The sequence below is a fragment of the Leptodactylus fuscus genome, chromosome 1, assembly GCF_031893055.1.
Source record: "Leptodactylus fuscus isolate aLepFus1 chromosome 1, aLepFus1.hap2, whole genome shotgun sequence".
NCBI lineage: Eukaryota > Metazoa > Chordata > Amphibia > Anura > Leptodactylidae > Leptodactylus > Leptodactylus fuscus.
Window position 1 is genome coordinate 36,218,869 of NC_134265.1, and position 26,866 is coordinate 36,245,734.

The window sequence follows — 26,866 nt, forward strand, 5'->3', positions numbered from 1 at the left end:
AAGTAGCTAATAGAGATGCTACTTTAGTCTCCCATTAGAATGATCATCAAGTCCTGGGGGTAACTTTTATTTAGAGGACCGCAAAGGTGGAGAATTGGCTGCAACCACTACAAGCGGTAATGGTCCTCTAATATCGGACTCTACATTACCTCTACAGGGTTCTGATCAGGTGTTAATAGTCCAAACAACATGCTCCAATACTTTAGATGTAGATCAGAAACCACTTTCCCTTCCGACACCAGATTTAACCAAGCTTCACCATCATCATCCTGCTGAGATGGAGCCACTAAAGGAAACCTTGCCTTCAAAGGCATGTTTGTGGAGCTGCGACTGAGCCAAATCTAAACACAGAGTCCTTTGGAACGGAACAAAATTCACCATCAGTGTTTTTGGCCCTTTGGGTGAGTTGAGCCTTGCACCAACACGTATCCCGTAACATCAGGGCCCTAAGTTCTGCGCAAAGTTGCACAAAGTTCCACTTGACCACCGACGCGTGGACAAGTGTGTGCTGTTTCATCCAGATATAATCATACCGTCCATACTTAGATTGTATTCTTTGTAATCCATGCTGCCACCTGCTGTCCTTTTTCTGTATGACAGCCTGTAGTTATTAATTCTGTACATGCCTTCACTTCCTGGTTCAAGGGTAACTGTTTCCTGTTTTCTTTATCACTAGTCTCCATGTTCTGGGAGAGACACCCTTGGACTGAGCAGCAGAAGGCATCAGTTTTCGACCACATACTCACACTCACTTATCACAAACTTCACTTATGAGTAGTTGCTCACACTTGCTGTACCATCCTGATTGTTACACCTGTATTCCTGGAGAAGTGCTGCATTTCCATCATATGCTGTATGTCCAGTCTTCCAAATAAACAAGCCTGAACTTCACCATTCCTGATGTGCATCATCTCTCCGGACGCTGAGCAACATGGTCCTGTCTGCCCTGCATTGAGGAAACGAAGGTAGGACCTCTCCCAGCCCCTATCCACCTGCCACATCTTCATTCGCCTCATGTGGGGACAGAACAGTCGAAAACTGCCTTGAAGCCCGGCCCCAACCTGTAGTAACCCCTCTGCCTGCCCATATATCACAACTCTGCTCTGCTAAGAAACTGTCTGCAGTGTCACCCTAGTCTGCATTGTGTATAGAGACTCTCTGTATGTTATACAACATTGATGCAGATTGTCGGACTGCAATACCCCATGATTCTCCAAAACAGCTTGGGAATCTTGTCAGAACACCTTAATTAAGCTGCACTGCGGTTTCCAGGCCCCAATTCAAAAGTCCAGTTTCTTAAAGAGACAGCGCACCTTAAACCAAAATGGCCGAAAAGGACTCTGCATTGTTCCCCAGTGTCGAAACAGAGCAAATACAGCCCGATACTACTTACCATGAAGAACGGGAAGTAGAGTCAGCACCAGAAGCAGGCCAAGACTCACGACCTGTACGCTCTCTTAAGCCAACCGTAAAGGTCCTTGAGAACTACCATTACATGAAGGATGAGTTCAATGACAACCTGCATGACCTATGGGAACGAGTCACCTCCCTCATGTCAAGCATCCAACGCCACAAAAATGATGCAGCTAGTCTACAGGACACTATAAAACGGCTAGATGTGACCCATGGAAGGTACAAGAGGTTATCCACAAGGTACGCTGCCTTCCTAAAAGACTCTAATATTGATGAAGCCTTATCAGAGCTAAGCAAAGCAGATTCCACAAACAGAGAAAGGGATGCTGCTGTGCAAGATGCCAAAGATAAAGCAGAGCTCCATATCACTTATCTGCAAGAAGCCAGATCTAACAGGTCAGGCTCATCCAAGCACTCTTCTCGATCATACAGATCATCCTGCTCAAGAACTTCTGCCCTCAGCGACAGAATTCTAGAGGCTCGTTTAAACGCAGAGCGATCCAAACTAAGACGTTCCTACGCAGAAAAGAAAGCAGAGGCAGAGGCAGAAGCCAAGAAAGCAGAGGCGGAGACAGAAGCCAAGAAAGCAATGGCAGAGGCAGAGGCAGAAGCCAAAGCAAAGATCCTTCAAACAGAAATGGAGGAAAAAATTGCATTAGCTGAAGTAACAATACTCGAGCAAGCTTTGAAGCAAAACCTCGACCCAATTTGCCTACCACCACTGGAAGAAGATGATCCAGCTGTTCGTACCAGAGTCTACGTACAGAGACAGATATCTGCAGCACATGCCTTCTCCAGTGACATTCTACCCGACAATGTGGAAACATCCAAGTCAGCCCAACCTACGGTGCCAGTGTTACCCACAGCATCTGCAGAGACCCAAGACCAATGCCATAATGTGTCCCCTCAGGAGCAGCAATCATCACAAAACGACCACAAGACGCATTCCAGCCCATCTCCACAGTTCAAGCCGCAGTCATCGAAATCTCCAGAGGTTAAACCACAGCTCAACCCTGCAGCGACATCATTCTACCCAGGAGCAATTCACCCTTTCACGCCACACAGCTTATACGCCCAAGGAGCACCACAAGCTAACACGGCAACAAGGAGTGAAGGATCAGACATGTCTGAATTTGCCAGGTTTATGGTGAGCAGAGAGCTGATCAGTACCAGCCTCTCAAAGTTTGATGATTGTGCAGAGAACTACAGAGCCTGGAAGGCTACCTTCAAGGCCGCCATTGCCGACCTCAACCTATCTGCGGAACAGGAGCTCGACCTTATGGTTAAATGGTTGGGTCCTGACTCCTCAAACCGTATCAAAAGTCTTCGGACCGTCTATGTGGGGCAAGCGGAATCAGGTCTCGCTGCTGCCTGGTTAAGACTCGAAAGAACCTATGGTAGCGCTGAAGCCATAGAAAGGTCCCTATTCAAGAGACTGCAAAATGTTCCAAGGATCAACCTTAAGGAAGCCCAAAAGCTTCTGGACTTGAGTGATCTGCTTATGGAGCTGGAACTTGCAAAAAAGGATCCTCGTCTGTCTGGATTGTGCTACCTAGACACCGCCCATGGGGTGAACCCAATCGTCTCAAAGCTGCCACATAGTCTGCAAGAGAAGTGGGCGGTATGTGTCTCCAGGTACAAACGGTCACATGATGTCACCTTTCCTCCATTCATTCAATTCTGCAAGTTCATCGACGAACAGGCCCAAATGAGGAATGACCCTAGCCTAGACTTCCTGGAGTCTAACACCGCAGCCACAGCAACATCCTCACCAAGGTATGAAAGCGTCACACATAAACGCAAGGATTTGAAGAGCAGTGTAAGTGTCAGAAAGACTAACCTGCCACTACCTGCGGTACCCACTGATAAACAGCACACTGTTTCCTCAAGAGATAAATCTTTCAATCGTGAGTGTCCCATTCACAAAAAACCACACTCGTTGAACAAATGTAGAGGCTTCAGGTCCAAAACTATGCTGGAGCGCAAGAAAATACTCAGTGAACTTGGGGTGTGTTTCAAGTGCTGCGCCTCTTTAGAACACATGGCCAAGGACTGCAAATCTGCCATTAAGTGTGAAGAGTGTCATAGTGACAAACACCCATCAGCTTTGCATCCAACCTCAGCCACCAGTGATCCAGCAGTCGCAGTTTCCTCTAGTCCGGCTACAAACCATGGCGGGGAGCCACAGGCTAACACCAAGTCTACCACAGCGGTCTCTTGCTCATGCTCAGAAGTATGTGGGGAGAGCCAAAGTGATAAATGTTGTGCTAGGATATGCCTAATCAGAGTTTATCCAGAAGGGCAACCAGAGAATGTAGTAAAAATGTATGCCATCATTGACGATCAGAGCAATCGATCCCTAGCTGGACCCAAGTTCTTTGAAGCCTTTGGAATCAAAGGACCAGCGATGCCCTACACTCTGAACACTTGCTCAGGCCGCATAGAAACTAGTGGCAGGAGGGCACAAGTTTTCATCGCTTCTCCCATCAATGGAGGCGTAGAAATACCCCTACCTACGCTAATTGAATGCGATCAAATACCAAACCAAAGGGATGAGATTCCTACCCCAGAAGCTGCGTTCCATCAACCACACCTAAGGCACCTAGTCAACGTTATCCCACCTATGGATACAGACGCTGAAATCCTACTTCTGCTTGGCAGAGACAACTTAAGGATACATAAGGTCCGCCAACAGTGCAATGGTCCTGACTACGCCCCCTACGCACAGAGACTTGACTTAGGGTGGGTAATCATAGGAAATGTGTGCTTGGACCGAACATGTGTTGATTCCTTTAAGACCTATGTACGCCGGGACGGTCGAACTACTTTCTGCAAACCATGCCCTCGTCACTATGATGTGAAAGAGAAGCCCCCAGATCCCGTACAACTACCTGATGCCATTCCTTCTCCCTATGCAGACGACTTGGGAAAATCAGTGTTTCATACAACTAAGGATGACAACAAGGTAGCCCCATCAATGGAAGACAAGGAATTTGTCAGGATAATGGACAATGAGTTCCTTAAAGACAAGACTAATCACTGGGTTTTTCCCTTACCCTTCCGAGCCACCAGGGTAAGACTCCCGAACAATCGTGAACAAGCTTTGTCCAGATTCAACTCCCTCCAGCGTACACTTAGCAACAAACCAGAGATGAAAGAACACATTATCACCTTTATGAGCAAAATATTCCGGAATAACCATGCGGAGCCAGCGCCTCTCTTAAAGGAAAATGAGGAGTGCTGGTACCTACCCTCATTCGGAGTGTATCACCCACGGAAACCTAAGCAAATTAGAGTTGTCTTTGATTCAAGTGCCAAACATCAAGGCGTATCTCTCAACGATGTCCTCCTCACAGGTCCTAATCTAACAAATAACCTAGTAGGAGTGTTGATGAGGTTCCGGAAAGAGCCCATTGCCATCACCGCTGACATTGAACAGATGTTTCACTGTTTCATAGTCAGAGAGGACCATAGGAATTTCCTCAGGTTCCTGTGGTACAAGGACAATGACCCCAACAAAGAGATGGTGGAGTATCGCATGAGGGTGCATGTATTCGGGAACAGCCCTTCCCCCGCAGTGGCAACCTATGGTCTGCGGAGAACCGCACAAGAAGGAGAGTCCGAATATGGAATAGACGCCAGAGACTTTGTAGAGAAAGACTTCTATGTAGATGATGGACTAAAATCTCTACCCACAGAAGAAGCGGCGATCGACCTACTCAAGAGGACCCAAGGTATGCTGTACCGAGCTAATCTTAGACTGCACAAAATTGCTTCAAACAGTCCGGCTGTCATGAGAGCCTTTGAGTCGAGTGACTACGCTCCAGTATTCAAGGACATAGACCTGGGATCAGATTGTCCACCTGTGCAGAGAAGCCTAGGCTTGAGGTGGAACCTGTCAGCCGATACCTTTAGTTTCCAAATCAATTGCGCAGATAAACCATTCACTAAACGTGGTGTCCTGTCAGTGGTGAATAGCTTATACGACCCGCTGGGATTCGTAGCACCAATAACCATACAAGGTAAATCTCTTCTGCGACAACTTTCCGAAACAGTCAAAGACTGGGATGCCCCACTTCCCCCTGATAAGGAATCAAAATGGGAAACCTGGAAACAATCTTTGTGTGCCTTGGATGAAATCCATATACCAAGATGTTACGCCAGAACCTCACTCGCTGCTAGCACTAGAAAGGAACTTCATGTGTTCTCGGATGCATCCATGGAGGCCATTGCAGCAGTTGCCTATCTGAAGGTAACGGGACCCGACAATCAAGATCACGTTGGGTTTGTTTTCGGCAAAGCTAAGTTGGCTCCCAAGCCTGAACACACTATTCCTAGGCTTGAGCTCTGTGGGACCGTGCTTGCAGTAGAACTCGCAGACTTTATACAGCACGAGCTGGACGTCAACATAGATAATGTACAATACTACAGTGACAGTAAGATTGTCTTAGGTTACATCTACAACCAAACAAGGCGCTTCTATGTGTACGTCAGTAACCGCATTGAGAGAATAAGGAGATCTTCCAAGCCCGAACAATGGTACTATATCCCATCCGAACTTAATCCAGCTGACCATGCCACTAGACGTATGTCTATAAGTTCCTTCGCTAACTCTTCTTGGCTTTCAGGTCCTAAGTTTCTGTTGGAACAGAAGGGAAGTGAATGTGTCCAGGAAGTCTTCAGCATTCAGGATCCGGATGGTGACCCAGAAGTCCGCTCCGAGGTTAGTGCTTTGACAACAAACACTAAAACAACCTCCAGCCTCGGTTGCCAGCGCTTTGAACGCTTCTCCAATTGGATGAAACTTGTCAAGTCTATAGCAAGGTTAGTCCACATTGCGAGATCTTATAACAACTCACATGAAGACAAAGACTGTCACGGTTGGCACGTTTGCCATAAACCACTCTCTGCCGAGGACATTTCTCACTGTGAGTCCCTTATAATATGTTGCGTCCAGCAGAGCGTATTCAGTACTGAATGGAAATGCCTATACCACAAGCAGCAAATCCCTCTCAAAAGCCCCATTGCTCATTTAAATCCAGTGATGGACAGTTTTGGTTTGCTGAGAGTCGGTGGTCGTTTGAATCAAGCCAAGATTGTGGCTTCAGAGCAACATCCTTGCATCATACCCAGTAAACATCATATCACTGATCTATTAATCCGGCACTTTCATGAAAAAACCGAACACCAAGGCAGGCAGATTACAGAAGGCAAATTACGGTCTGCAGGACTTTGGATCATAGGTATGAAAAGACGTGTAGCAGGAGCACTACATCGCTGTGTTCAATGTCGTAAAACCAGGGGAAAACAGGTACATCAACAAATGGCTGACCTGCCCTCTGACAGACTGAGTGCCGAACCGCCTTTCACCTACATTGGCCTAGACGTCTTTGGGCCATGGATGATATCCGCACGCAAAACTCGAGGCGGGTATGCCAACAGCAAACGTTGGGCTGTATTATTCACTTGTATGAGTGTACGTGCTGTCCACATAGAGGTAATAGAGTCTATGGACACTTCCAGCCTGATCAACGCTCTCCGGCATTTTCTAGCGATCAGAGGACCAGTGAAACAGTTAAGGTCCGACCGTGGAAGCAACTTCATTGGTGCTTGTCGAGATCTGGATATCAACATCAAGCCAATTCAGGATCAATTGGCAGAAAGAGGTTGTACCTGGATCTTCAATCCTCCACATAGTTCTCACATGGGAGGTTCCTGGGAAAGAATGATTGGAATCTCACGCAACATCCTAAACTCTATGCTTATGGACGTGAACTCTTCAAGGCTCACCCATGAGACTCTGGTCACTCTCCTGGCTGAAGTTTCGGCCATAATCAACTCAAGACCACTCGTCCCAGTGTCAATGGATCCCGAAATGTCGACCATTCTTACGCCAACTACTCTTCTCACCCAAAAGACTGGGAACCCACTAACAATCAGCGAAGAGTTTACTCACGCAAACACCTATCAGAAGCAATGGAAACGGGTGCAATACCTCGCTGATTACTTTTGGAACCGGTGGAGAAAGGAATATCTCGTGATTCTCCAAGGAAGAAGAAAATGGCGACAGAATAAACCAAACTTGAAAGAAGGAGACGTGGTGCTAATGAAGGAACCACAAGCTCAAAGAATCGACTGGCCTATGGGAATCGTTACAAAGACTTTCCCAAGTCAAGACGGTAAGGTCCGGAAGGTGGAGCTGAAGGTCCTTAGGAAAGGTGAACCTAAGACATTTCAGAGGCCAATCCACGAGCTCGTACTGATACTACCAGTTGAGGACATTCCGGTAGGATGAACCATGAACAGAACACTACCCTAGTACTTCGTTCATTGGATTACAACTGGGTCGGAGATAGTTTGGCCTAGTGCGGCTTCTCCGATCCGAAGATGGGTATCTTTGGATTATCTCAGGAACTGCCTGTCATTTACCTCGTTTGAAGTTATTATTACATTGTATGCATATTTGTGTTTGTTTTCTAGGTTATTGGACTTTAAAAAATATATATAGTGAAATCCCTTACGGAATTTCAGACGGGGAGTGTGCTGTTTCATCCAGATATAATCATACCGTCCATACTTAGATTGTATTCTTTGTAATCCATGCTGCCACCTGCTGTCCTTTTTCTGTATGACAGCCTGTAGTTATTAATTCTGTACATGCCTTCACTTCCTGGTTCAAGGGTAACTGTTTCCTGTTTTCTTTATCACTAGTCTCCATGTTCTGGGAGAGACACCCTTGGACTGAGCAGCAGAAGGCATCAGTTTTCGACCACATACTCACACTCACTTATCACAAACTTCACTTATGAGTAGTTGCTCACACTTGCTGTACCATCCTGCTTGTTACACCTGTATTCCTGGAGAAGTGCTGCATTTCCATCACATGCTGTATGTCCAGTCTTCCAAATAAACAAGCCTGAACTTCACCATTCCTGATGTGCATCATCTCTCCGGACGCTGAGCAACATGGTCCTGTCTGCCCTGCATTGAGGAAACGAAGGTAGGACCTCTCCCAGCCCCTATCCACCTGCCACATCTTCATTCGCCTCATGTGGGGACAGAACAAAGTGCATGCGGCCAGGGACGCTGCATCTCAATCGCAGCACACTGCCTGAATGTAAGCTGTACACACTGGAATGAGGGAAGAAAGGGAAAAAATACAGCCTCCAACTAATAGCACAAGAATGTTCAATGTGCAAAAATGGCAACTTAGAATATATTATCAATGATGTTCAAATCCTGAAGCAATTGAATATATAAACACTCACTTGTAAAAAGTGCTGCACGGATCCACCAAGTTGATTCCCCTGGCTGGGAACGTGAACCCACCAGTAGTAATGAACAAACAGACGGAGATCCAGCAGGCTTAATCAAATCTTTTCTTCTTTATTCCAGACAAAAAATTAAAAATTGCAACCTGAAAGTGGACATCCAGTAATAAATGGTGATAGATGGTATAACGCCATCATGTCCAGCAGTATCAAGCACCCTGACATGAAGTTTGATGTTTGTGCTCACCCTCTACAATTGTTCCTCCTACTCATACTCCTCCTTGCACACTTCTGCTCCTACTAGGCTCAATTCACACTAATTCGCCCAAACTCTTCTGGTTAGAGGCTCAATCCACCCTGATTCCGCCAACTGTGCTGGTTAGAAGCTCTTTATAAGTCATGCCAAGTAATACACTGGCACACATGGCTGACTTAATGTTAGGTTGTAGAGATGAGCGAACACCCAAATGTTCGAAGTTCGAAATCCGATTCGAACAGCCGCTCACTGTTCGACTGTTCAAACGGGTTTCGAACCCCATTATAGTCTATGGGGAACATACAGTATACTAGTTAAGGGGGAAACCCAAATCCGTCTCAGGAGGGTCACCAAGTCCACTATGACACCCCAGGAAATGATGCCAACACCTCTGGAATGACACTGGGACAGCAGGGGAAGCATGTCTGGGGGCATATAAACTATGGGAAGAATATGTAAATCCGCCTTCCATGATGTAATTAGGAAGACAGTTGCTGCCTCATTGTTGCAAACCAATAGAGGGCGCTCACTGGAATGTGCAAGCCTGTCTTAAGACAGGATTCCAGTGAAATAACCCAATAATGGCTGCTCCCTTTAGCTTCATGCCCGACCTTCCAAGAGGCCTTTGTTTAGCAATGACGCTGGGATTATTACCAGGTTATAGTCTCTCAATCGAGGACAGCTGTTTCGATCTGGTTGGATCTCATCAGCCCGATGTAGAGAGGACTATAACCTGGTAGAGGTGAGAGGCTTAGACAGGGTTCGGGGGATATTGTCACTCCTTAGGGAGAGACCACCATATAGGTGTGTGGAGATTTGTTAAGCCTTTAGCACTATAGCCTTTAGCACTAAAGGCTTAACAAATCTCCACACACCTATATGGTGGTCTCTCCCTAAGGAGTGACAATATCCCCCGAACCCTGTCTAAGCCTCTCACCTCTACCAGGTTATAGTCCTCTCTACATCGGGCTGATGAGATCCAACCAGATCGAAACAGCTGTCCTCGATTGAGAGACTATAACCTGGTAATAATCCCAGCGTCATTGCTAAACAAAGGCCTCTTGGAAGGTCGGGCATGAAGCTAAAGGGAGCAGCCATTATTGGGTTATTTCACTGGAATCCTGTCTTAAGACAGGCTTGCACATTCCAGTGAGCGCCCTCTATTGGTTTGCAACAATGAGGCAGCAACTGTCTTCCTAATTACATCATGGAAGGCGGATTTGCATATTCTTCCCATAGTTCCTTGCAAAGTGGAGTGCTAAAGGCTTAACAAATCTCCACACACCTATATGGTGGTCTCTCCCTAAGGAGTGACAATATCCCCCGAACCCTGGGGGCATATAAGTCACTTTATTACATGGAAATCCCTGTCAGCTTGCGACAGGGATTTCCATGAACATGAAACGGGGGAACAGATGGGGACATGAAACTGGGGGAACAGATGGGGGGACATGAAACTGTTGGCAGATGAAGGGGGTACGGCATGACACTGGGGGCAGATGGGGGGACATGAAACTGGGGGCAGAGATGGGGGGACAGGAAACTGGGGGCAGAGATGGGGGGACATGAAACTGGGGGCAGAGATGGGGGGACATGAAACTGGGAGCAGAGATGAGGGGACATGAAACTGGCGGCAGATGAAGGGGTTATATGAAACTGCGGGAGAGATGGCGAAGGGACATATAATGTACGGGTGACTGTAGTAGGATTATACTGTGTGGGAGCACATGAAAATTGAATGAGAATGGGCAGAGTCAACATAAAAGTGGGCGGAGCTAAATTCGCCACAGCGCGTGCCGCATATTTTGTCCCTCTTTCTAATCTTCAAAAGTTGGGAGGTATGCCTAAAGCCATCAGAAAATACATATTTCCGATGGCTTTAGCCACTCAGAAGCCGCGCTACTGTCTGCAGCAATGCTATTAAGCTGGAACGCACGCCGTTATAGATGCACATTCCAAACTGAATTGGGTCACCGCAACATGAGGAACTGTATTGCGGGGTCACGGCATTAGAAAGGTTGAGAACCACTGTAATAGGAGGTAGTAGTCCCTCTGATAGCTGAGCTTTTGCAATGGCCATGGTAACTGTAGTGGTGGTCCAGAGTGTGGGGCACCTCTCATGGAACACACAACAAGTCAATTTTCAAAAGTAGTATAGCAAAAGACACAGTCCTTTATTGACCAAAAGTTTCATTACTGAGGACTTCCATAAAGTGCAGCAATACCTCACAGTGATACAGTCTCTCATGTACAATTCAGCAGGTGCATGCGAGGAGGATTCCCTTGTAAACTGACAAGTAAGGGCTGATGCTGACACAACTTTCCTCAGATTTTGTAGTCTAAAGTATTGAGGAGACACAGTCCAGATTATAGCTACAGAAGAGGGATCTTCTCCTGGTGGGAGACTAATTTGGGGTATATGTAGTTACTTATGGTTAATGCTCCATGGTATTCGATAGCCGGATGCAGACCTAAAAGACACATGGTTTGGAAACCACGGAGCACTGGACTTGACCAGAGGCCTTCTTTGGGTTCAGGAATGCAGAAAGGCTCCTTTATAGCTGCTCCTATCAGGTTCACTCCTTCTTGGAGGTAGTAGAAGTGTGTTTGTTATCCCCTCTGTATGGACTGGTGAAGGGTCCCAGGAGAATCTGTACCTTACATGGATCTCGAAATTCACCATGCAGCGCCTAGGTTTGGTATAGCAGCAGGTGATGTTACATCATAGACTATCCTCTACAGAACATGGCTTCCCTGGTTTCCTATCCCCTGCTAAAAGGAAGGTGGGGCTAAAGTCTCCACCCACAGCTTGCTAGAAACTTCTCTGCAAAAAGCTTGTGCTGTGTATATGCAGTGAGCAAGGGGGTGCACAATGGCGGTGGTAGTCCAGGGCTGATGGGGATAGTAGTCACGGTGATATCACAGGCCTGAGTGGTATACAACCCTGTTCCCCTGTCACATACAAGTACCTTTCCTTTCACTTTCGGCTGTTACTTTTCTACAGTGTACAGGCTGTAATGACTTCTGTGACTAAGAGTCCAGTAACAACGGTTTTGAAGAACTTTACTTGAAAAATCTCTTGTGCATGCAAAGTACAGATATCACAGTCTCTTTAGTAGCAAATAGCAGTATAGCTTTTACAGTTCTCACAAGTAATTGCAGCACTGTCTGCACAGCAGTCTGTAGCGGGGTGGGAAATGTTATACCTCATTCTTTGTATACTGTCCATGCTGTCATTTGGCTGCTACATCTGTTATAAAGTGTATAGGGCGGCACAGAAGGGAGAGTCATTCTCCATCCTTAATCCCTAGAGTTGAAGTACTGAGTGATTGAAAAGTCCTTGTTTCACTAAGGACTGAGTAGAATCCGCGCAAGTACGTGCAAAGACTCAGGGGTGTTCGGGACACAGACAGAAAGTTGAGTCTGTGGAAACCGAGCACTAGGCCAGAGACTGTTGGTATATACATATATGCAACAGATATAGACTTATTGTATTATACTGTGTAGGAGGAACTTATAGCTTCCGGACACTAGATGGCGATGTTATTATTGTTATGTGCTGAATACATGTAATGATATGCTATGGAGGCTTGTCTATATCTCAGAATGCTGCATATCTATGGTTAAGGTCCTTTCCAGTGTATTCCTTGTTATATTGCTGTATAGACATGCTGATGGATGTTACCTCATGTTCTGAGAAGTAAACTGAAGATTAACCCATATAATCTACTCTGAAGCTTTCTTCTGCGACTGCACTCTGCAACAGAGACTTGCACATAAAAGTGCAAAGATTCAGGGGTGTTTCAGTAAAGGGACACTAAGCCAGAGACTTTCACATCAGAGATTAGTTCAATGAAAACAGAGTGACTGTTTGGGAGTTCCCACTAAGAGAGGTCGGTGTGACCCTCGAGAAGTCAAGAGTGACCCTCTATTGTCTTAATTGCCCTAGAGGGGTGGGAGCTCACAGCTGACTGGCCATCAGCTAGTATGGGGAAGGGACCCTCTGAGATATGGTACACCCCATATGAACTAATAGGGAAGGGAGAGAGAGAGAGAAGTTGAAGAAGCCCAAGAAAAAAAGTAAAATAAAAAAAATAATAATAAATAAATAAAAATCTGTGACGGGTCTGTTTGGCCCTAGAAAATGTGACTGGTCTGTGTGGCCCTAGAAAAATCTGTGATGGGTCTGTGTGGCCCTAGAAAATGTGACGGATTTGTATTGCCCTAGAAAAATCTGTGAAGGGTCTGTGTGGCCCTAGAAAATGTGACGGGTCTGTGTGGCCCTAGAAAATGTGATGGGTCTGTGTGGCCCTAGAAAAATCTGCAAGAGGTCTGTGTGGCCCTAGAATTGTGGAAAACATAAGTTGCCGCCCAAAAGTAAAAATGAAAATTTTTAAGAGATAGGACTGTTTGATAGTAAATTTTGGAACCAATGGGGATTAGATCATGCAGGACAGATACAGGAGCATAAGTTACAAAGGGGAATATATGCTCTGATTAAAGAACAGAATGGGAGGAGTGCAGAGTCAGCCGGTATGGAAATGAGCCCAAGAGATCCTACTAATATTATAAATGTGAAAGTTTGTGTGTTTGGATGTTTGTGAGTTTGGATGTTTGTTCCTCAATCACGCTAAAACGCCTGGACGGATTTACGTGCAATTTTCCACAAACATAGTTTTCCCTTAGGATTGAGTCACAGGCTACTTTTGGTGCCACTAAACAACATGGCTTCCTAGCAGGAGACTCACAAAAGCAGGACTCCTAGCCCCAGCTATAGACTCACACACACTGCCTGGCATTTCCTGCCTCAACCTGCCTGCACACTCCTTACTGTCACCTCAGGAGTAGCTCTCACTCTACTCACTCACATTTACATATAGCTTTCCACTATACATACACAATACAACACATCCCATTGTAATTACATGTATCTCCTATCACTGCTATATACAGTACCTGATACATATATACTCCTGTACACAGGCTGTATATACTATATAATTACATGTATTACCTATCACTGCTATATACAGTGCCTGATACATATATACTCCTGTACACAGGCTGTATATACTATATAATTACATGTATCTCCTATCACTGCTATATACAGTACCTGATACATATATACTCCTGTACACAGGCTGTATATACTATATATTACATGTATCTCCTATCACTGCTATATACAGTACCTGATACATATATACTCCAGTACACAGGCTGTATATACTATATAATTACATGTATTATCTATCACTGCTATATACAGTGCCTGATACATATATACTCCTGTACACAGGCTGTATATACTATATAATTACATGTATCTCCTATCACTGCTATATACAGTACCTGATACATATATACTCCTGTACACAGGCTGTATATACTATATAATTACATGTATTACCTATCACTGCTATATACAGTGCCTGATACATATATACTCCTGTACACAGGCTGAATATACTATATAATTACATGTATCTCCTATCACTGCTATATACAGTGCCTGATACATATATACTCCTGTACACAGGCTGTATATACTATATAATTACATGTATCTCCTATCACTGCTATATACAGTACCTGATACATATATACTCCTGTACACAGGCTGTATATACTATATATTACATGTATCTCCTATCACTGCTATATACAGTACCTGATACATATATACTCCTGTACACAGACTGTATATACTATATATTACATGTATCTCCTATCACTGCTATATAAAGTACCTGATACATATATACTCCTGCTCCTATATACTCCTCCTCCTACACAGGCTGTATATACTGTATATTACATGTATCACCTATCACTGCTATATACAGTACCTGATACATATATACCCCTGTACACAGGCTGTATATACTATATATTACATGTATTACCTATCACTGCTATATACAGTACCTGATACATATATACCCCTGTACACAGGCTGTATATACTATATATTACATATATTACCTATCACTGCTATATACAGTACCTGATACATATATACTCCTGTACACAGGCTGTATATACTATATAATTACATGTATCTCCTATCACTGCTATATACAGTACCTGATACATATATACTCCTGTACACAGGCTGTATATACTATATAATTACATGTATTGCCTATCACTGCTATATACAGTGCCTGATACATATATACTCCTGTACACAGGCTGTATATACTATATAATTACATGTATCTCCTATCACTGCTATATACAGTACCTGATACATATATACTCCTGTACACAGACTGTATATACTATATATTACATGTATCTCCTATCATTGCTATATACAGTACCTGATACATATATACTCCTGTACACAGGCTGTATATACTATATAATTACATGTATCTCCTATCACTGCTATATACAGTACCTGATACATATACACTCCTGTACAAAGGCTGTATATACTATATAATTACATGTATCTCCTATCACTGCTATATACAGTACCTGATACATATACACTCCTGTACAAAGGCTGTATATACTATATATTACATGTATTACCTATCACTGCTATATACAGTGCCTGATACATATATACTCCTGTACACAGTCTGCATATACTATATAATTACATGTATCTCCTATCACTGCTATATACAGTACCTGATACATATATACCCCTGTACACAGGCTGTATATACTATATAATTACATGTATCTCCTATCACTGCTATATACAGTGCCTGATACATATATACTCCTGTACACAGACTGTATATACTATATATTACATGTATCTCCTATCACTGCTATATACAGTACCTGATACATATATACTCCTGTACACAGGCTGTATATACTATATATTACATGTATCTCCTATCACTGCTATATACAGTGCCTGATACATATATACTCCTGTACACAGGCTGTATATACTATATATTACATGTATCTCCTATCACTGCTATATACAGTACCTGATACATATATACTCCTGTACAAAGGCTGTATATACTCTATATTACATGTATTTCCTATCACTGCTATATACAGTACCTGATACATATATACTCCTGTACACAGGCTGTATATACTATATATTACATGTATCTCCTATCACTGCTATATACAGTACCTGATACATATATACTCCTGTACACAGGCTGTATAACACATCACATTGTCTGTATCACAACATACACAATATAACACATCAAATCACATTTGCTAGCCCACCAAACTTTTTAAAGCACTTTTATAGTTTCACACGTCTGTGTCCGCCCAATACTCAACTCATCGCAGACGAAGTCGCGGGTAAAAGCTAGTAGTTTAAATAAAGAACAGTTGGAAAAGGAGGTAATAAACTGTTGATAAGTTGGAAAAATAAGAAACAAGGTATTAAGTGTTTGTATATTTTCCTTAGTGTAAGGAAATGTATAGTGAGCACCCACTCACAGTCCAGCTAAAGGGTTAATGTGGTCTGCACATAGCATTGTGTTGTTAGCGCCATGTGAGTGGTGACTAGATAAAGATATTGTCAGGATACGGAGTCGCCGCGGTCTCCTTGCTGCGCGGAGTCTCCCTGGGAGACGTGTTAGGAGTTCTATTGGGTGTGCTTAGGTCATTAAGGGTTAATCTTTTCCTTGCCTTCAGTCTCCATGCCATTTGCCATCAGGTGTGTTTCTCTGCTGCTATTTAAACCCCACCCAGGCATGGATCCTTGCCAGCCATTCACTTTGTGTTTCCTGGTCCCCCTGTTCAGTCTGATTCCTTGTCTGTTTGTATTCCATATGTTTCTTGGTTTTTAGACCCGGCTTGTATTTTTGACTATCCCTTGTCTTTTGATTTGGTACCTTTTATTATATCTCCTGGCTTGACCTCTTGCTCGTCTGACCTCGCCTTCTCTTCTGTGTCTTGCTGGGACTTGTGGTCCTCCATGGTTCCATGCTGTTTAGTCTTTTGTTTTGCATGGCATTGACACTGTGCTTTCTGTTTAGGTGTGACCCCGTGACTCCAGTCCCTAGGACTTTCAGGGCCTCCTCTCCCCTTATCCTAGCCGCCGGATAGAAGGTTAGGAGCCGTGGTAGGCACACTTCAATTAGGAAGTGCATTGGTCTGCCTCATCTCAGATACTACAGCATAGTCATAGATGCAGGGCCTGCGACCCCTTTTGTCCTTAGTTGCACAGTGTTGCTTTCCCAGCTGTGTCACCTTGCACTGCCTGACCCTGACTCCAATCCTTACATAATGGCTGGCCCTTACCCTAGACAGGCCGCCCTGCGGTTTAGTATGGATGCCGAACACTCCGTAACTGACCGCCTGGACGAACTGTCAAGGCAGGTGCAGGGCATGGCTGGGTTAATTAACCAAGTCTCGCAGCATCTGGAGGCTTTGCCTGATCCAGCATCAGCCGCTGCAGGTTCTTCTATTCAAACACCAGTTTTTCCCATATTGAATACCCGTCAGGATCCTAAAATGTTCTTGCCTGACCGTTTTGACGGTAAACCAGACAGATTCCGAACATTTCGGGAATCTTGCCGTTTATTTTTCCATTTTAATTTCCTTTCTTCTGAAGCAGAGCAGGTGGCGCTGGTGGTGTCCCTTCTACGAGGGTCACCACAAGACTGGGCCTTGGCTCTACCTGCTGGAGCTCCTGAATGGAATTTGTTAAGTAAATTTTTTCAAACATTAGGTCAGATTTATGATGACCCTAATAGAGTTGCCTTGGCCGAGTCCCATCTGTTGTCTATTCAGCAGGGAGTTAGAACTGCCGAGGACTATTGTACGGAGTTTCGTCAGTGGAGCTCTCAGTCAGGGTGGACAGACAGACCTTTGTTAACCCTTTTTAGACAAGGCTTATCTGATTCTGTAAAAGATGCTCTAGTAAGTCATCCAGTCCCTGAAAATCTAGGAGACTTTATGCCCTTGGCTATTTCTATTGATAGGAGGCTTAGGGAAAGGCGTAGAGAGAAATTAAGCAAACCTGGGTCCTCAGCTAAATCCTGGTCTGTCCTTTCGGAACCTATACCTCCTTCTGCTGTCCCTACCTCTAGTCCTATATCTGAAGAAGAACCGATGATATTGGGGTCCACAACCGCCTCCAGGAGAAAGTATCGCCTAGAAAACGCTCTGTGTCTGTATTGCGGCAAACCTGGACATATCCTGAGAAACTGTCCAACCAGACCTAAACCACCGCCGGAAAAACGCCAATGCCTGAGTGATTTCCGGGAGGGTCACTCAGGCACACAGGTACCTCCTAATAATATTGAGAAATGTTTACTCCCTGCTATTCTTGTTAATGGTAATAAAACTTTTGCATGTCAGGCGATGGTGGATTCAGCTGCCGCCATGAACTTCATCCATGAAGTTGTGGCACAAGCTCTAGGAATTGAATTAATTCCCTTGAAATACCCATTTCAGGTATCTGGAGCAGATCTAACCCCTTTGTCTGAAGGGAAAATCTTAGCCCGTACTGCTGAGGTGCAGTTTTTTGTCGACAGTTTACATGTTGAAAAAGTGTCATTTTTTGTTATGAAAAAACTTGCTGCAGACGTTATTCTTGGTTTACCCTGGTTGCGTGTACATAATCAAGTGTTTGATTGGGAAACTTTGGAGTTGGTTAGATGGGGAGATTCCTGTACTTCTCATCTTAATACTGTTTGTACTATCAAAAACTATATCAAAATTTCGGAATTTATTACTGAGTTCAAAGACGTCTTTGATGAGCTCAATGCGGAAGCCTTGCCTCCACATCGACCTTATGACTGCACAATTGATTTGGTTCCTGGAGCTAAACTATCCAAAGGTCGCATTTTTAACCTTTCAGCTCCAGAGCGCAAGTCCATGCGTCAGTACATTAAAGAGAGCCTATCTAAAGGACATATCCGACCTTCAGTTTCTCCTGTGGGGGCGGGGTTTTTCTTCGTTGAAAAAAAAGATGGTGGTCTCCAACCTTGTATTGACTACAGGGAATTGAATAAAATTACGGTCAAAGACCAACATCCTCTGCCACTCATCCCGGATCTTTTTAACCAGGTGGTGGGGGCTCGATGGTTTTCTAAAATTGACCTCCGCGGAGCTTACAACTTGATTCGGATAAGAGACGGGGATGAGTGGAAAACTGCATTTAATACCCCTGAAGGTCATTTTGAATACCTAGTTATGCCTTTTGGTTTGAGCAATGCTCCGGCGGTATTTCAACGTTTTGTGAATGACATTTTTAGGGATCTGTTAGGTAGATATCTAGTAATTTATTTAGATGACATCCTCATATTCTCACCGGACTGGGAGTCACATCAGCAACATGTAAAAGAGGTTCTTCTTAGGCTACGTCAAAACCACCTCTGTGCTAAGTTATCCAAGTGTCAATTTGGAGTCCAGGAGATAGGTTTTTTGGGATACATCCTTACTCCTGGTACCATTGGTATGGATCCCAGAAAGGTATCTGCTGTACTTGAATGGGAGAAACCTACTACCTTAAAAGAAGTTCAAAGGTTTCTAGGTTTTGCCAACTATTACCGAAAATGTATCCGAATTTTTTCTTCTATTGTTAAACCTCTCACCGATTTGACCAAAAAGGGGGCGGATCCTGCCTCCTGGACACCAGAGATGGAGGTAGCGTTCGCCACCTTAAAACAACTCTTTACTTCTGCCCTAGTCCTGGTCCATCCTGATCCTGAATTGCCCTTTATTGTAGAGGTTGACGCTTCAGAAGTAGGTGTAGGAGCCGTCCTGTCTCAGGGCACTGAACCATTTACCAACCTCCAACCTATCGCCTACTTTTCCAGGAGGTTCTCCACTACCGAGGCCAATTATGATGTTGGCAATAGAGAGCTTCTGGTGATTAAGTGGGCCTTTGAAGAGTGGAGACACTTCCTGGAGGGGGCCAGACATAAAATTACTGTACTAACCGACCACAAAAACTTATTATATTTAGACAAGGCGAAAAGATTAAATCCCCGTCAAGCCAGGTGGGCTCTATTTTTCACTAGGTTCCACTTTGTAATTACCTACCGTCCCGGCTCAAAGAATACTAAAGCAGATGCCTTGTCCAGAAGTTTGGGGAACCTGAAAATATACTTGCTCCTGGGGTGGTAGTGGCAGTTTTGACCTCGGATCTTGAAACCCATATTCTCAACACTCAGGATGCTGCCCCTAGTGCGCTACCACCAGGTAAATTGTTTGTCCCTAGCCACCTCCGCTTGGAGCTCTTAGAGGAGATCCACTCCTCTGTTCTGGCAGGTCATCCAGGCATTACTGGTACTGGGAATCTGCTATCACGTACGTATTGGTGGCCATCTTGGCAACGAGATGTTAAAAATTTTGTTCATTCTTGCGAGACCTGTGCCAGATCTAAGGTGTCCCAAGAACTTCCAGCGGGTCTTTTACATCCACTCCCGCTACCCAATCGACCCTGGTCACACATCTCCATGGATTTTATTACCGATCTCCCGTCCTCTAAAGGGAAATCGGTAATTTGGGTTGTAGTAGATCGTTTTTCTAAGATGTCCCACTTTGTTGCCTTGAAAAAATTGCCTTCAGCTAAATTGTTGGCCTGGTTGTTTATCCGCCACATTTTACGTCTGCATGGTATTCCTTCAAATGTGGTGTCGGACAGGGGCGTACAGTTTGTGTCCAGGTTTTGGAAAGCCTTTTGTAACAGGTTGGGAGTCTCTCTTTCTTTCTCCTCAGCCTTCCACCCAGAGACTAACGGTCAAACAGAGAGATTGAATCAATCTTTGGAACAGTATTTGAGGTGCTTTGTGTGATTGCCAAGATAAATGGAGTGAATATTTGCCCATGGCTGAATTTGCACTAAATAATCATGTCAACTCCTCGACTCAGTCATCTCCTTTCCACATTAACTATGGTTTTCACCCCAGATTCTCCTCAGGAACAGGCAATGAATTCGCCTTTTCCTCAGTAGAGGACGTTGCTAAATCTCTCTGTACTGTATGGGCTGAAAGCCTGGCATCACTGAGAAAAGCCCAGGCTAATCAAGTAAATTTCGCCAACAGAAAGCGCCGCCCTGGACCTGACTTTGTGGTGGGTGACAAGGTCTGGTTATCCACTAAAAATCTCCAACTTCGTGTTCCATCTACTAAGTTTGCCCCGCGTTTTATTGGTCCATATCCCATTTCTGAAATAATCAACCCTGTGTCATTCAAATTATCACTTCCTAGGTCCCTCCATATTCACCCAGTTTTTCATAAGTCCCTATTCAAAAAGTATGTTCCGGCAATGGTCACTCGTTCCCCACCCGAACCAGTGATCGTTCAGGGGGAACTAGAGTATGAGGTGGAATGGGTCATTGATTCACGCAGAGTGCGGAATTCCCTTCAGTTCCTCATACATTGGAAGGGGTATGGACCAGAGGAGCGTGTTTGGGTGGCAGCCAGAGACCTTCACGCTCCTAGATTGGTGGAGAAGTTTTTCCGTTCTTACCCTACTAAGCCTGGGGGTCCTCTTGAGGGTCCGGAGGCCCCTCCTCAAAGGGGGGATACTGTCAGGATACGGAGTCGCCGCGGTCTCCTTGCTGCGCAGCATCTCCCTGGGAGACGTGTTAGGAGTTCTATTGGGTGTGCTTAGGTCATTAAGGGTTAATCTTTTCCTTGCCTTCAGTCTCCATGTCATTAGCCATCAGGTGTGTTTTTCTGCTGCTATTTAATCCCCACCCAGGCATGGATCCTTGCCAGCCATTCACTTTGTGTTTCCTGGTCCCCCTGCTCAGTCTGATTCCCTGTATGTTTGTTTTCCATATGTTTCTTTGTTTTTAGACCCGGCTTGTATTTTTGACTATCCCTTGTCTTTTGATTTGGTACCTTTTATTATATCTCCTGGCTTGACCTCTTGCTCGTCTGACCTCGCCTTCTCTTCTGTGTCTTGCTGGGACTTGTGGTCCTCCCTGGTTCCATGCTGTTTAGTCTTTTGTGTTGCATTGCATTTACACTGTGCTTTCTGTTTAGGTGTGACCCCGTGACTCCAGTCCCTAGGACTTTCAGGGCCTCCTCTCCCCTTATCCTAGCCACCGGATAGAAGGTTAGGAGCCGTGGTAGGCGCACTTCAATTATGAAGTGCATTGGTCTGCCTCATCTCAGATATTACAGCATAGTCATAGCCGCAGGGAACGCGTCCCCTTTTGTCATTAGTTGCACAGTGTTGCTTTCCCAGCTGTGTCACTTTGCACTGCCTGACCCTGACTCCAATCCTTACACGGACATCTTTGTGAACGGACACTTAAGGACAGACAAGGACTGTAAAAGAACGCACATGATGTCCCATTAAATCAATGCAAAATGTAACGGACACAGCTAGTGTCCGATGCTAATGTCCACGCAAGATTTTGTGCGGACTTTAGCATCAGACACTAGCTGTCAGACACCGACGCTAGTGTGAACGCCCCCTTACAGTTAAAACTTCAGCAACTACTTCAGGTTGGGCATTAGTTTCAGTCACAGGGGTGAGATCCTGTACTGACTGCGTCACAGCAGCAGCATATGAGGTGCTCTGACTGACATTTCCCTCAGGCTTGTTTACTGTGACAGGATTTGAGCTGGTCTCAGGCACCCAGCTCACTATAGAGTTGGTACAGTGAGCATATACCTCACAATTACAGGCAATATGGCCAGAAACCCCACAAACATCACAGGTACGAGGCTCAGGGCAAGCCCCGGCCTCATGACCACTTTTTTGACAATTCCTGCAGACTTTTCCTGTCAGACATTCCTCCCGAACATGGCCATATTGGTGACAGTCTCTACAGAACTTGGGCTGTCCTGGGTAAAAGAGGAATCCTCTGTTCCCAGCAATGTTACAGTTGGCAGGAGGGTGAGACAGACCCCCTATGTTGTCGGGGTCTACTCTCAACCTGACCCAAAATTTGACTTTACAATTAAAGATGCCAAATCGATTGTGCTGCTTAACACCACCTTTACCTGACAGACAATCCTTGTGTAAGTAGGCCTTGACTAACTCCACATCTGTATAAGGGTTGTATAGGTGAACTGTCAGAGGTTTTTCCTCTCTCCCAATTAAGGGTGTAAAAGGATTCTGAACCTGCATCAATATGTAAAAATGGTAGTACATGTGCTGAAAAAATGCCCAATCATACGATCAACATATATAGCTAAAGAGCAAACGCCAAAAAGCACAAACGCCAAAAAGGACGGAATCATATATCAATGAAAATGTATTAGATGTAAGACACAGATTAGGGCAAACAGAAACATGTACTATGTGAATAGAACCAGATAACAACTACCTGCAGTCATGGTGACAGAAACTGGTACGGCACTTGCTAAAAGAGGGTGGCCCTGGCATCAGTCTGTTTGCCCTAATCTGTGTCTCACATCTAATACATTTTCATTTATATATGATTCCGTCCTTTTTGGCGTTTGCGCTTTTTGGCGTTTGCTCTTTAGTAGAGATGAGCGAACACTAAAATGTTCGAGGTTCGAAATCCGATTCGAACAGCCGCTCACTGTTCGAGTGTTCGAACGGGTTTCAAACCCCATTATAGTCTATGGGGAACATATACTCGTTAAGGGGGAAACCCAAATCCGTCTCAGGAGGGTCACCAAGTCCACTATGACACCACAGGAAATGATGCCAACACCTCTGGAATGACACTGGGACAGCAGGGGGAGCATGTCTGGGGGCATCTAACACACCAAAGACCCTCTATTACCCCAACATCACAGCCTAACAACTACACACTTTACACATTCCAAAAAACCTCTATCAAAGTGGGAAAATACCTGGAAACCTTCTTTACTCCCCAAATGGATGGACACAAACCCCAATTTAAGCTGAACAAACAGTAACAACCACCCCTTTAAATCACGTTCCCCATGACAACCACGGATGGAATAGACAATGGGAAATCCAAAAGCCCTCACCCTTAACTATCATTTTGAGTGTGTGTGTGTGTGTGTGTGTGTGTGTGTGTGATGTGGTAAGACCTTCCAAAATTCACTTTTCTAGCCCTTAACATGAGCCCTTCCAAACAAAGTTACAGGACCTTAAGCTGAGCTACCAGCAGAGATTGAGGCCCTTGGCATGAGTAGAGCCTTGCACCAGCAGTGTTTTTGTCCCTTAGGGTGAGTTGAGCCTTGTACCAGCATGTGTCCCTTAACATCAGGCGAGCCCTAAGTTCTGTGCTTTGCACAAAATTTCCACATTAACTAGGCTGAATGGTACAAACCTTAGTAGGCCCGAGAACCAGGAACAGGTCTTGCAATGGCTGTCGGATAACGCTTAAAGCACATTGTCCACCAGCCAGTCAGCCTCTACCTCCTCTCCTCCTCTTACCCAACAGTCTTGTCCTCCTTCCACCCAAAATTCTCAATCTTCCCAGAACAATAACCCCAACTTTCCCTGCTCCCCAGAGCTGTTCTCCCTTCCTTTGACTGTACCGCAACCTGCCCCTCCATTTCGCGATTCCACAGACCTAACAGATGAGTATCTGTGTCCAGATGCTCAAACACTAGAGTCTCCTCCATCTCTGGTCGATTTGGTGGCGGATGACCAGCAACCCACCCTCATCGACGATGATGAGACGCAGTTGCTGTCAGGGCAGCCAGTTGACATGCGCATTGTGCAGGAGGAGGAGGTGAGACAGGAGTTGGAAGAGGAGGTGGTGGACGACGAGGACACTGACCCCACCTGGACAAGGCGGATGTCAAGCTGGGAAAGTAGTGTGGATGTTGAGGCAGGTGCAGCACCAAAAAGGGTAGCTAGAGGCAGACGTCAGCAGCTCAGGCGAAGCCAGGCCACACCCGGAATCTCCCAAGATGTTCCAGTTTGTACCCAGCCCCGAAAAACTCCCGCCTCGAGGGCACGTTTCTCGAAGGTGTGGAGTTTTTTCAAGGAATGCGCCGAGGACAGATATAGTGTTGTCTGCACAATTTGCCTCTCGAAATCGAGTAGGGTCTCTGAGAAGAGCAACCTTTCCACGACTTCAATGCACCGTCATTTGGAATCCAAGCACTGGAATCAGTGGCAGGCAGCAACGGCAGGACAAACGTCGCCCGCCGTTCATGCCACTGCCTCTGCTCACAGTGCTGGCGATGCACTCCAGAGGACGAGCCAGGACATCACTTCATCTGCCTCCGCCACTTTGTTGACTTCTCCCTCATCCTCCCCTGTTCCTGTCTTATCTCCTTCTCCTGCACCATCAAAGGCACCATCAGGTGCTTCTTTACAACAACCCACCATCTCTCAGACATTGGAGCGCCGGCAGAAATACACCGCTAACCACCCACCCACGCAAGCCTTGAATGCCAACATCGCTAAACTGCTGGCCCAGGAGATGTTGGCGTTCCGGCTTGTTGAAACTCCGGCCTTCCCGGACCTGATGGCAACGGTGGCACCTCGCTATGCCGTCCCTAGCCGTCACAACTTCTCCCAGTGTGGCGTCCCCGCCTTGCACCAGCACGTGTCACTCAACATCAGGTGGGCCCTTAGTTCCGTGCTTTGCTGCAAGGTCCACTTGACCACCGACACTTGGACAAGCCCCTGTGGTCAGGGATGCTGCTTATCTTTAAGGACAGGCAGGGTGAATGTGGTGGAGTCTGGTCCCGGGGTGCAAACTGGGGTACCCTATCTCCTCTCCCAGGCCAAAATTCATGGCAGTAGACTGAAACCCTACGACGCTGCAACCTCCACCCCAGCTACTAGCGGCAAACGCTAAAACACTGGCGTGGGGAGACATCAACAGGCCGTGCTGAAGCTCATCAGCTTGGGGGACGGACAGCACACTGCCTCCGAGGTCAGGGATGCCATCCTGGCTGAGATGGCATTTTTTTTTCCCTGCTACACCTGGGGCCTGGCATATTTGCGCCTACCTCCACCCCAGTTACTAGCGGCAAAAGCTAAAACACTGGCGTGGGGAGACGTCAGCAGGCCGTGCTGAAGCTCATCAGCTTGGGGGACGGACAGCACACTGCCTCCGAGGTCAGGGGTGCCATCCTGGCTGAGATGGCAATGTTTTTTTCCCTGCTACACCTGGGGCCTGGCATTTTTGCACCTGTGATAATGGCTGGAACCTGGTAGCGACTCTGGAGCTTGCCAGCCTCCAACACGTTCCATGTTTGGCCCACGTCTAACTTAGTGGTGCAACGTTTTTTGAAAACATACCCAAATGTACCGAAGCTACTGGTGAAAATGCGGCGCTTGTGCGCCCACTTTTGCAAGTGTACAGGAGCCGCTGCTAGCCTCAAAACACTCCAGCAAGGCCTACATCTGCCTGATGTCCACACACGCTGAAACGCTACATTCCATATCTTGACCAGAGTGTGTGAGCTGCACAGACCTTTGATGGAGTTCCATCTACAAAACCCAAGGGTTCCTCAAAGTCAGCTCCCAAAGTTTCTGCACCATGAGTTTCCAGGGGTGGCAGAGTTATGGCTATAGGCAGAGGCATGGATAGGGATGATGTCAAGGGGCAAACGCAGTGTGGATGTGGAGGCAAGCTAAGCAGAAAAAACTGGGGGTACAAGCAGAGGCATGGACTGGGGTGATATCTAGGGGCAAAAGCAGTGTGAATGTGGAGGCAAGCTAAGCAGCAAAAACTGGGGGTACAAGCTAAGGCATGGATTGGGGTGATGTCTAGGGGCAAAAGCAGTGTGGATGTGGAGGCAAGCTAAGCAGGGAAAAAGGTGGCTAGAGGCAAAGGGATGTCCAGAGGCAGAAGACAGCTGCATGACAGAAGCTAGACCTGAGCCAGCAAGGCCCAAGATGCCCTCTTTTCTAGCTTCCTTAGAAAAATTCCCCCATCGAGGCCACGTTCCTCGCTGGGGGAGATAATTTCTAAATGTATAGGTCGAGGACAGACTGAGTGTGGTTTATACACTTTGCAATGCGACTCCCCATCTCCCAGGCCTTTCATTCCAGGCTAAAGTACAGCGCAACCCACTCACATGCCCAAGGCTTCAACGGC

The 26,866-nt window shown here is 45.7% G+C and overlaps 1 protein-coding gene across 1 annotated transcript in view; it reads left to right on the plus strand.

The window, feature by feature from the left end:
• The first annotated feature begins 522 nt into the window (after positions 1–522).
• The window catches only part of LOC142198553 (uncharacterized), a 163,828-nt gene continuing 137,484 nt past the window's right edge, over positions 523–26,866 (plus strand). Inside the window, exon 1 of the mRNA XM_075269589.1 lies at positions 523–7,606. Within this exon, the coding sequence (XP_075125690.1) occupies positions 1,325–7,606 (6,282 nt within the window). The 5' untranslated portion in view covers positions 523–1,324. The remainder of the gene's footprint in view (positions 7,607–26,866) is intronic.